This window comes from Pavona decussata, unplaced genomic scaffold (genome assembly GCF_977016875.1).
Source record: "Pavona decussata unplaced genomic scaffold, jaPavDecu1.1 SCAFFOLD_186, whole genome shotgun sequence".
NCBI classification, from domain to species: domain Eukaryota; kingdom Metazoa; phylum Cnidaria; class Anthozoa; order Scleractinia; family Agariciidae; genus Pavona; species Pavona decussata.
In genome coordinates this window covers 183,698-195,990 of record NW_028145595.1, presented here as the reverse complement: position 1 = coordinate 195,990, position 12,293 = coordinate 183,698, and the positions used below count along the sequence as shown (strand labels likewise).

Sequence of the window (12,293 nt, the reverse complement as noted above, 5' to 3'; positions counted from 1 at the left end):
GACTTTCTCTCCCTCCGGCCTCTGTCCCTTTGTTCACTAACACTCATGTACTCTCGTCGAATTTTACGCCATTTCAAAGAGCTTGAATTATTCTGCCAACACTGCCTAGGCTTAAAAGCAAGTAGGACGATTTTTAAGCAAGAGATACAACTACCAGAATTGACGACAGTTTCCAATGTCATAAAACGCGTGAAAAACTGTCAAATTACAGCGAGGGCATATTCTTACGGCAATTTGAGTGAAAGAAGTCGGCAAAGGAGCGAGTGTTATCTCTCCATGCAATTGCGGCAAATGAGGAACTTGGGTAAGTGGTTGTCCAAAGAAAATGTTTGGCATAATTATAAGTACGGATTAATCGGTCCGATTTGGCCAAACCGTAACTGAATTTGAGCAAGAAAATGAGTTTTATTACTGGTAAAATCTATCGCGGCAACACATTACAAGCTTCAAAATCTTGCGACGCGATCTACACAGTGTTGCGTTCTAAGTTTTCTGCGCGTTGTGCTAGTTAAAAATTGTCTCTTTTAACATCGCTTTTAGATTAAAGATACTAATACTGCGTGGAAATCGTTGATAAATCAACTCGCGACATGACAACAGGTACGGTATCTTCAAACAAGAAAACAAATACATGTAACGCAAATAGTTTAACAGTTAGTTTAGGACAGTTCTACTTTCCCTTGCGTGCGGAGTGTGGAGCAAAGTAAATTCAGCGGCCATTACTAAACCTTTTGGGTGTAACCCCACGCCGCATTAGGCTAATTGAACAGCCGGAGCAAGTTTCCCTTGACAGGTTATAATTAACCTGCGAGGCAATCAGTTCCTTTGCAAGCGAGCGCGAGAAGCGAACAAAAGTTTTCTGGGAGAAGGACCGAGCAAAAACAGCAACAAAACTAGAGTTCGCGAGCCCGGCTCCCGCTTTTCCACAAAGGTAACGACTTCTTTTTGACAAGTTTGCCAATCTTCGTGTGAACGACAAAATTTGTCAAGTTTTTTCTTGACAGTTCTCCTTCGTACAAAAAATGGCGTTCCAGTTTTTGAACGATTTCACTAAAAAGTTGTTCATTCTGTACAGTTGGCACGAACAGCCTGATTAATTGCCGAAAAATTCGTCAAGGGAAAGTTGTTCGCGCGGAACAAGCCTTTAGCGAGTTAACACTTCTGTTTACATCAAATTCTATTGTTTTGTCGTTCATGCTGAACTGTTTATAATTTCCATCACTTTTGCATTTTACGGGGGCATTCAACGAGAACATTTGAGCAAAATACTTAAATGTTGTCTCTTATATTCAGCCCAGATCGTATTGTGGCCATTTAAGGGCATTTTTGAGTAAGCTAATACAGATTGGTCTGTTTCGATTCTTTAGCTGAAAATTTAAGTTGCAGAAACACTTTTTAGGGAATGGAATCTTAATCTCCAATTTAGCTGTTGTTGGATTCACGAAGATGCTAGCTGACCTTAAAACACATTTTCAACGATATATTTGCCCCTTCGAAAACGAAAGCAATTAGTTTTTAAAGCATTCCTAACAGATATCCACAGAAACGACTTCCGTTGCCGTGCCTCTGGTTACACGCCGTGGTAAATTTCATTGTTGTCAAAGTTTACAGAGAATTTGAACACAATGAAGCAACAATAATAGAGACAACAATAGAGACAACTTTAAAACACTTAAACAAACATTCACAGGAAAAACACTTGAGTAACTACAGGCTGTACTTAACGTTCCTTTCTATTTCCAGCTGAATTTGAAAGCCGGCGGTGCAAATATTCAGCTTATGGATACTTCGGCCAGATATATTGAATGCGTTATCGATAGTTAGAATTATGGCGAAGTAGTTCAGAGAACGCAACGTTTATTTTTAAGTTTAACATACCAAGTTTTCCTTGGCGTCGTCGTTGTAAGTAATTAAGAAACGAAAGTATAAGGAAAAGAACTTGCCATGCTCGATTCAATCTTGATCGGTTCCAGAAAAGAGTAGATGGTTGGCAAAACGTATGCCCCAACGAGAACTTAAAATGCTTCCTATGTTCTCGGATCGTTTCGTGTAGTTTTAAACGCCTTTATGCAAGCTAAAACAGTTTGACCTGTTTGGAAGCTTTAGCTGAAAATATAAGCTGCAGAAAGTTTTTATTCTCTGAATTTACAAGCTGTTGTTCGCTTTACGAAAACGTTAGCTGAGCGGGCAGGCCTTTTTCGCATTAACAACTAATTTACCCCTCCGAGAATTACGGGAATTAGTTTTCATGCGTAACGAAAAAATGAGCTGGCAATTTCCGAAAAAACGTTAGATTTACTTTATAACTAAATCCGAATTTCTGAGGAAATTAAGGCCGATATCCACCTAAATGAATAGTTGCGTGCCTGCGGCCCTTATATTTAGTGGAAATAGGTTTTGTAGCCCAGCCTCTTAAGATCTTCATTGCCGTTCTTGTGCGTGGCTCAAATCACCAAAAATTAACAATTTAAAGTCTCGGAATAGCCCCATCCAAAAAATATTGTGTGCACGAATACTTTAATATTTAAAAAATCTTGGCCATCTCTAACGATTTCATTTAATGTATAAATTATTCCAATAATTTTATCAGACTGAATTGAAAATGGAAATCGGGTAAACGTAATGCACCTTTTTAATGTAAAGCAACTTTGAACACGTCACATCAGGCACTGGTAGGCAAAATACATCTGCGCTAAAAATTATTTTAATAATTCATGCTTAAGGTTGTTCAAAGTTCATTTTTTCCGAAACCAAAATTTTCGCTGACAACAGGACGATTAAGTTAGAAAGATTAATATAAATTTAATACTTTAAATTTAATGCAGGAGACGAATTTTAATTATTATGACTTGATATATATCGTAGGTTGATCCAAATTTCCGTTTATAGCAGAAACTATGGAAAGCCATAATGAACAAAAGTGTTCCACTTGATATGGGCTGCAGATCGCAGGTTGAAAAGGTGACCATGTGATTTGTTCGTGATGTCATGCCATATCACGCCACACAAATTTTCTCATTTGTATGCACAAATTCACTTCCGGTGACGCACGCTGGCATCCGCTGTCATAAACAAAATCAACATATGTTTTTAAAAGTTGCTGTAAAAGTTTCCTTCATTTTGGGGACTGAACGCAGTAAAGTTGCTTACAGTTTGAATATCAAATTTAGCTATTTATATTAGATCGAGTACCACCGGAAAATTATAAACGAAGCGATCGTAACTTTAGCCGGGCGTGCATTCTATAATTTGCGATCGGTCAAGCAAATCGTGAAGTTAATTTCAGTAGTTCTCAAAGGAAAAGTCTCGAAAATTTTTTACCACAGTTAACTGGACATTAAAAGATTTATTTTGGCAAATGAATCGTCAAATCTATTCTAGAAACTTGGGGAAATACGAAGTTGAATAATACTATGATCGACTTTGTATTGAGAGCATCTGAACGTTGTCAACAAGTATACAAGATCTCGGGTCACGTATTTTCTACCGTTTCTAGCTAAGGGCTTGGTCTCTATCTATTAAGACAGCTCCAATTTGGGATCTATAAACAGCGTTAGCTAGAACAAGAAATAAAAAATTTTTCAAGCGAAAACCTTTTGTCAGATTTCCAAGATCAGATCAGATCGACTCTCAAAATATGGTATACAAGTTTCATGAAACGATCGTTTAGTACATGTAAATACAGAACTTGCCGACCGATGACCTTACCTTCCATCCACAACTTCTCAACATCGGTCTCGATTGACGCTGTTATGATTCCAACAGATAATCCTATAAGGATGAAAAAGCCAATTCCCAGAACAGCCCAGGAGAACCGCTGAGAGAAACATCCGAGTTTGAAAAATATCGCTTGTAGTTTTGCGCGAAGCTTCAACTGGATGCTACCACCACACATACTAAAAGATTTCGGCAGCCAGCGAGGAGTATTGATGTTAAGTTTGTGATATCTTCTACGTTACTAAATACTACGGTCGATAAATCCGGTCTTGGTGCTTTTCCTACATTTTCGCGCTGAAATACTCATGTCCTTATAATACTATACTGTCACCAACATTATTATTATAATAATTTACGCATTCTCGTCGCATCTAACCGAGGCTGACCGGAAATTAGACGCGAACGCAGACGTATTTCCGGCTGTCGCTTGGACCGGAGCAGCGACGGCCGGAAATACGTTGCGTTCGAAGGCTAACATTTAATTCATTTGATTTATTTGTTTTCTCCTCTCCTAGACCTCCTAATACTGAAATGCTATGTATATAAATACTCGCGTACTTTATACGGTCACCAACATTAAAATAATTTACGCATTCTCGTCGCATCCAACCGAGGCTGACCAGAAATTAGCTTGCGTTCCGGCTTCGGCGGAGAGCTAGAGAGCGACGGCCGGAAATACATCTGCCTTCGCTCGCAGGCTCACCGGAAATGCAATTTGCAGAAGGCAGACGTTTTTCCGGCCATCGCTTCTCGTTCGGCTGCGAGAAGCGACGGCCGGAAATGTTGTAGTGTAGATTGCACAAGGTTGAAAGTGTAAATGTGCGACTGCAAAAGCATTATAAACTCAAAATTGGGAAAGAAACGAGTGATGTTGGATCGCGTAAAATGCTCTTGCCAGTCCGCCAGGGTGGGAAGGTTTAAAGGGCAGTTTCATCTTTTTTTAGTGTCGCTTTGAATAACCAAAAATCATATCTGTATCCATGGAAACGTTAAAATAATGGTTCAGGCTTGTTTCAAATTACCCTACTAGTGCAGAGAAACTAGTATTAATTATCTTTGGCTGAGGATGGCCAGGATTGAAACTTTGAAAAAACTTTTGAAAAAATGGCCAATTTTTTTTCAAGGTTTTGCTGTGTATTTTGGAGAAATCGGCAAAAACTGATCATTTGTTCTTCCCAAGAGAAATCCATTATTGTCATATTCTCGATGCTCGAAGAGCAATTTGATGTTAGAGAAAAGGTATCTTGTCAAACATTTGAGTACTTTTAGCCAAAACACAGAGAAATCTCCGTGACATTGTTCCTTAAACCGCGCCCAACCGATCCATCAGTTTTGGACCAAAATTTACGAATCAACCCCACCCCCCCCCCCCCCTGCCTCCCAGCCACTGAACTTTTTGGGTACTACGGTGCAACAACAACAGATTTAACGTAACTTTATTAATTAAATATCCGATACTGTTTTATCAGTGATAATAATTTAATATTTGTTCGTTAGTCTTTTTACTCATCAATCCTGACCAACGACTAAACGACGAACGATATATCAACTTGAGTACAGATCGAGTCGACCTAATAGAGTCAGATCGAGTCTATAGAAGTCCTATAAATCGACTTATTGAATGCGATATGGGTAAATAAATAACTTAAGGACTACTGCCTCTTTATAATATAGTACAACTGATTGAGTAACTGATGAAGTATTTGGGTTATAGAGCCCTTATCAACGGGGAAATTATATCAACGAAACAACTTGTTTGAGAATTAACCTGGTAAGAGATAATCTACTTATGCAATAGATGTCTTGAAATATGAACACGATAACAACCACTGGGACTTATGCCCTATTCACACCAAGGCTAAAACACGTTTAAAAGCTGTTTAGTTAAACACAGTTTAAAATTGTTTCCTTCATAAAAGCTTCTTTCGGATCATTGTCGACTACAGATTTAACCCAAATGAAACCATAAGTTAAAGTTTACTTGAATCCTATGTCAAAGCCAATGGTTCAGCTTTCTGTTACCAATTTTCATTTTGTTAAACCTGGTTTAATTAAACATGTTTTGTTGGTGTGAATGGGGCTGAGTGAAAGTAAAGAACACGATTAAGTTGAGTAACTTAAAATGGAAAAAAAATTATAACTATTGATAAAAATGCGGAGAAAAGCCAAAAGAAACTAGGAAATGCAATATTAGGGTATTTCCTTGATAAACAGCGAAACTTTGGCAGCACTTATCAAGTTATTTCCATTTTTAATCGTGTCCTTCGCTTTCAGTTTGAATTAATTTATTCATTATAATTATAGGCGGAAACTTGCCTCTGACTGACCGGAGTCCTTCGGCAATGCCACCCCTCCCCCACCCCACAGGGGACTAGAGGCCAGTGAATGATATATGCTCAAAAGGTTTCGTCGAGAACGTAAAATTTGCTCACAAATTATGACAATACGAAACAAACAAATACTCAGGCAAAGAACCAAGTCATTAGTACGATCCTGATTTTTACATGATCAAAAACGAATGATTTTTTTCAATTGAATTAGCTGATTCAAGAGGCAATTAAGTAAAAAATAACCTGACTTAGACTTACTCGATTTCTTCTGTCCCATTTTTGGATTGTCCTCCATAAAAATGAACTAACAAAAATCAACGACCAACAAACAGACGGAGTACTAATACCCCAAATATCTCATGGAAAAGCAACGAACGCAGCGATAAAATATCCTCCTGCAAAATGGCTGCCGCAAAATTAACACCATCAAAAGAAAGAGTAGTTTTTCAGGTTGTATTTAAGTAAGATATCGTTTCCGGGAAAAACACTAGTTTCTAAAGGTGCTTACCATTTGTCAGAGCTGATCGGTTCGTAAATGGAGTGTACCAATCCGTTTGAAGGACTGAGTCTTCGCGAATCTTTGAATTCTACAAAATCGTACATTCCGAGAGTAGTGTGTGCTATTTTGAAGCAATAGACCCTTCTCCAAAATGGCGGACGAAAATTCAAATAAGTTAAGATTAAAAACGTATACCAGCACTAGAAAGAGCACTTTTACTTTAGTAACCCTGCAAAGTTTCAGTATATCAGGTGTAATATCAGCTGAGAAAATGTAAGTTGAAAAATGAAAAATGTACAGACGTTTGTATGACTGGGGGTATGACGTATACCCCCAGTCATACAAACGTCTGTAAATTTGTCAAACTTCATCTTACATTTCCTAAGCTGATATAACACCTGATATGCTGCAACTTTGCAGGGTTTCTAAAGTAAAGGTTCTCTTTCCAGTGCTGAAATCAGGTTTTCATTCAGTTCAATTTTAACTCATTCAAATCTGTTGCCGCCATTTTGGAGAAGGGTCTATTCGGAAAAATAAAAGGTGGCATAGAAACCGTCGTTCGAATTGGTACATTCCGTTTGCGAAATGGTTGAACTGGCCGGCCAAATCTGACAAATAGAAAACGCCCTGAGTGTTACGTACGCCTATAAGAATCAGGCAGTTTCAGTCCGAGATTTTTCAAAGAAATTGTTGAAATGTCTTTTAAAATTTTTCCAGTTGTTATCTTTTTTAGGCTCTTACACGATAAAGGTTTAAAGCGCAATGTGTCCCTTCTAAAACTTGCACGATTCCGTGAGATCTATCACCCAATCAGAATTCATGAATAGTTTCCATGGTTTCAAGAGTCCATTAGTCACATGACCAGAAACAAAATTTCCTATACTAATGGAGGTTTTCGAAATGAAAATCTTCTTTTTTTAGAACATCACACACTAATAGAAAACAAGAAGCCTGGTCACGTGATGGTCGATGGTTTGTCTCATAAAAGGGTGCGAAGTCACAGTCCAACCACATAGAAAAGGGATGGTAAGCCTGTGCGCTGTTAATTATTTTGAGGCAGCCATTTTTCGTAGGTTCTATCATCGCTCCATCTTTCCCTACTTTCCCGCTATAAATACAGACACAACCCTTACTTTACTATACGTATTTAAAAATGTAATTACAAGGGTTAACATGGGCCAAGCCGGCTTGTAGACAACAGATAATTACATCTTCGAACTTTGTACACCAATATAAATAAAGTGAACATTCGTCGTTTCCAATCTAAATTCTAACTGAGATCTTATAATGTTCAGCTAAACCGTTTTCGAACGGTAACAGTTTATAACGGTCCAGTAAAATCCAGTTTCACTGCCTTTTTTTCTGTACAAAAGTAGAACGAAGGTCTTCGGTTTTGAATATAATCAAGAAGAACCGAACGTGCCTCCAATTTGCATTGATACTTCTCTTGAAAGATACCACGCAACACGCGAGGCAACACACAGGTTACTCACGTCGCGCACGGGATGCACCCGAGTGCAAGTCGCGTCTCGCGCGTTTTCACCTTCGAGTCCTCAAAGAGGCATTTTGCACTCGGTCGTGGGCAAGTTTTACTTCACGAAATTTCTTTACCATCCACTTATCTTTTTACGTCACCGTCATACTCCTCCAAGTTCGTGATGCGCAAATCTTCCTCGTCTATTTCCCCTTCGTTGTGAAATGTTCCCCCAGCCTGAGTTCCACTGCGGTAATTCGGATACGAAGATCTCTCCGAAGTGTGCTCGGTATGGACTTCGACCGTAACCGTAGCCCGAGCAGTCACCCGAGTCACGGTCGAACTGGACGAATCGGAATCTACAGGGGGAGTACTCCGGTTTTGATTTGAACGTCTCTTGTTACGGCTGTTGCTTTTGTGGGGACCCCTCTTGTGGCGGGGACGCCTTCCCATGGAACCAGAAGACAGTTCTTCTTGCTTCGCAACAATACATAACTCAGAGTCGGTAGGCGGGGTTCTTTGTCTGCAAGTGGAGCTCGGAAGAAACTCTCTGTTTGAGCCGGTTGATGAAGCTGTCCCTGGCGGAGTGATCTCTTCGACCTTTGGAAGAAAATAAAGAATGAAATGATAAGCCCTTTCAATAAAAGTAGCTCCAAGTTGAAAATTAATATTGCCAAAAATCCACTAGATATAAGTCCTGCTCAAGAACTTTCATTTTGGAAATCACTAAAGGATGTCAGTCACAGACACACGACAGTTAGAAACACGTTGTGTTTAAAATATGGCACCAGATTGCTTCCCTTCAATTTCGTCATACCGACACTATTTTGTCCCATTTAAAAGCCGTGTGGTTTCTCATGGGCTTCGTCGCTATCTTTATTTTATTATTATTACACTTGCAATTTCATTTATACTGGCAAAAATTAACTTGAAACTTGAAACAAACAAACGAAAAAACAGGCGGAGGATAAACCTTATCCCAAAATGGCTTCTATTTTAATATTTTTTTGTTTGCATTCAAATTATCCCTTCTTGTCTCGTTTAAGGTAAAATATTCTTTTGATTTTTGAGCTTAAGAACGAGGTAAGAAAGGCTAATGGCTAATGCTGAACACGAACAAAAGAATATCAAGACGGTAGCCATTTTGGAATAAGTTGACATCATCAGAAAACTTACCTCGGGCCCAGGGCCCACAAGAGACAACAAAACGGGCAAAAATACCAAACCGTTCAGCGTACCAATGACGATCAATGCAGCCAACAGATGAAAGAAATACCTAAAGAAGAAAGTAAATGGTCCAGTAAGAATCGAGGTAGTTCTACGAAGACCGGAGGACCTGGGGGAATTTTGATCACGACTTTATAAAAGACCTGCGGAACAGAAATTAGAAAGTTTAATTTTCCCCTTTTTTTTGCCGAAATTAGCCAACAACGAAATGGAAATTAGAACTTGTTCGTGTTCCTATACAGAATCGTTGATTAAGAATCGGAAAATTTTTTCGAGGTTCTTACATGAACACCAAATACTAAATAACAGCAATTTTTTGGCTGCAAACATTTGTCCCATAAGAATCTAAATTTTCAAGTGATTCTTTCATTAGATGCCAAAAATACGTGGAACTTTTCTTGTTTCTACAAGTACAAAGATCTGCCGGATAACAATCGGAAAATCTTCGTATTTCAACGAAGATCTACCGGAAAATGTTTCCCAGAAACACCCGTAGGTTTGTAAAGAATGCTGGGATTGAAAGCCTGGTTACTCATTTTCCGCCATATTTCAAATCACAAAACGAAAGATGTTAGTGTTTTTGCCTAAAAAAAAAATTGCTTTTCCTTTTGCCTTGACAACATTACCTGACAATGAAATCAAAGTCTGATCCTGCCAACATAATGACACCAAGTAATGTTGAAACAGCGCCATCTACGACAGGCGAAAAGACGTGTTCAACTGCTCTCTGCATCCGCTGGTTTCTATCGCCCCCGCTCGTCAGAAAATGCTGCGAAAGATTTCAGAAATTATGGTAAGTTTACTTCAACAACAAAACTAACAAAAAAGAGAGTTAACTTTCCATTTTTATGCAAACTATGTGAGCAAATTTTCTTTTGTTTTGTACGCCAACATGGCGGCAATGCAAGCCACCTATACCGGCTGTGCCGTCCATATTTTTTCTATGTTAACTCATAAGTTGGTTTTTTTGACTTGATACACTGGATACTGTCAAAAGTCAGCCCTTCAAACTTGAACCTTAAATCCAAATACACTATGGTTATAATCAGTGTTTTTTTTTTTTTGTTTTTTGTTTTTTGTTTTTTTTTTTCAATTTAAGTAATAAATAGGAAAGGGTGAGTGTTTGACAGGCTGGTTGTGGCACACCCCCAGTCTATCAAACCCACATTTCCAACCAAAGTTAGGTTGATTCCCTCCCCTCCCCTGCCCAAACCAGGTGTTCAATATGATAAATAACTACATGCTATTTGTTTTAAATGGAACCATACAAAGTATCTGCCATGCATGAGGGCATTGACTATAAATATGACTCACCATACACATGTGAACAGTAAACTCCACGCCAACTCCAACAGAGAGAATGAGTGTGACTGCTGGTACAGCGCTGAGTTTAATACCAGCTAATCCCATGAACCCATACACTTCCACTGTGATCATCACCAGTACTATCACCTTTAAAAATACCAAATTTGTTATCAGATGAAAAACATGCTCTCAAAACCAAAGATTTGAGCAAGAAGCAGTATGTGTGCAGTCTCAGAACGTAAACTTACTATGAACATTGCTGCCCAGAAATTGCACAAAATGACAGCCATGACCAGAAAACTTGCTGCCAGGACAATGGCAACAGCAACCAAAAGATGTTCTCCCAGCCAAATGTACTGTTCCCAGAAAGTAAAAGGGATTCCAGTTGGATAATTGGGCAAGCCAAGCTCTGAATATTCCTCTGATATGGCACGCACATTCTGTGAAAAGCAAAGCAAATTACACTTAGGTATAGTGTCTAAGGTGGGACCTTGATTTAACGAAGAGCCAAGGGACTAGAGAAACTGGTTCGTTATATTTGTTACTTCGAGGTTCTAATACAAACATTTTGCTTTGACCAGTCTGAGGAATATCATTCTTTTGTTTTACCGATGACTTTGTTCCACTGTAAAACAACTCTTCATGACCTTGTTATGGTCATAAAGTGAGATGTCCTTTTATTGCAATCTTGTTTCTGATCAAAGCATTCCACATTTCAAATGCCTGTACCAATACACAACATGTTATTCATAAAAGAAATCCATAGAGTACCTTTATTGCCTCAATGAAGTCCTTGGTTTCCCGGAGGTTGATCAGCTGGAAGGGGATGTATGAAAAGTTGATCGGAGGAGAGGGCGGCTCAACTGTTCACAAAAAAAGGACAGAATCACAATATTAGCTTTAGCAATCACTGACAAAACATTTCATTTTAATACCACATTAAGTGGGGTTTCTTTGTGACATGACATGAAGCTGGCCTCCCAAGGCAAGCTCATGTACTGTACACAATCATAAACTAAAGAAGGAGTCTCCTCTAGTAGCCTGTAATCTTCGCAGTAGTTGCCAGTTATGATAACTTTTTTTTTAAATGACCGCGATGCATCCGATGATTCTGACTGTAAACTTGTAAACTCTTTACTATGGGGATGAATTAATCAGGGAAACATCCTTGAGAGATAATTGATTGATAGCTTTATTCTCGTCTCTTGGACATTTCACAACGTTGTGAAAATGGATGAGAAAAATGTTCCTTGAATGTTACCCACTTTGCTAATTGCAATGTACTAACATAGTAAGCTTGGTACAATAACAGTGTAAAATAGAAGTGTTATTTTAGTGTAAATAGCACATTACAAAGGTGCTGCACACTGACTTCTCACCTCGCATAGCATTATAGTCTTGAGTGCTGCGCTTGTTATACCACGATTCCTCAGGCTCGGGTTTGATATTTGCCTGTATCAAGAAAAAACAACCTAAGTCAGCTAAAATGTTTTTCATGCACAATTACAGGTATAAGGTAATTTTGCAGAGTATAATAACACAGCCAGAACATATTGAAATTATCGCAAACCTGTGACATTGTGTATCCCAAGTAGTCCACATTGTACCAGACCATAAGGTACTTGTAGAAAGTCTCTGGACGGATAATTCCTTCATCATTCACCAGCCTTACACTACGGACCTGTAGATTTAACAAATTATGACACAATTACAATCACCACTGACAGAAAGGAATAATAAT

General features: G+C 38.6%; 2 protein-coding genes and 1 long non-coding RNA gene across 5 annotated transcripts in view; 1 reads left to right on the top strand and 2 right to left on the bottom strand.

Annotated features, from left to right (window-relative positions):
* Positions 1-4,056, bottom strand: part of LOC146462513 (protein patched homolog 1-like) — a 29,820-nt gene extending 25,764 nt beyond the window's left edge. For both annotated transcript variants that reach the window (XR_014857112.1, XM_085085539.1), the window contains exon 1: positions 3,709-4,056. Coding sequence is in view for 1 of the 2 variants with exons in the window: in XM_085085539.1 (XP_084941665.1) it covers positions 3,709-3,895 (187 nt within the window). In the remaining variant the exon portion in view is untranslated. The remainder of the gene's footprint in view (positions 1-3,708) is intronic.
* LOC146462512 (uncharacterized) overlaps positions 1-7,247 on the top strand; it is a 59,482-nt gene extending 52,235 nt beyond the window's left edge. Inside the window, exon 2 of the long non-coding RNA XR_014857108.1 lies at positions 6,983-7,247. This is a non-coding gene — a long non-coding RNA (uncharacterized LOC146462512). The remainder of the gene's footprint in view (positions 1-6,982) is intronic.
* LOC146462510 (protein patched homolog 1-like) overlaps positions 5,137-12,293 on the bottom strand; it is a 37,242-nt gene continuing 30,085 nt past the window's right edge. For both annotated transcript variants that reach the window (XM_085085503.1, XM_085085504.1), the window contains exons 19-26: positions 12,123-12,233; positions 11,932-12,004; positions 11,324-11,415; positions 10,801-10,992; positions 10,562-10,699; positions 9,874-10,016; positions 9,197-9,296; positions 5,137-8,620 (exon numbers count right to left, since the gene is read on the bottom strand). In XM_085085503.1, coding sequence (XP_084941629.1) covers positions 8,165-8,620; positions 9,197-9,296; positions 9,874-10,016; positions 10,562-10,699; positions 10,801-10,992; positions 11,324-11,415; positions 11,932-12,004; positions 12,123-12,233 — 1,305 coding nt within the window. In that variant the 3' untranslated portion in view covers positions 5,137-8,164. The remainder of the gene's footprint in view (positions 8,621-9,196; positions 9,297-9,873; positions 10,017-10,561; positions 10,700-10,800; positions 10,993-11,323; positions 11,416-11,931; positions 12,005-12,122; positions 12,234-12,293) is intronic.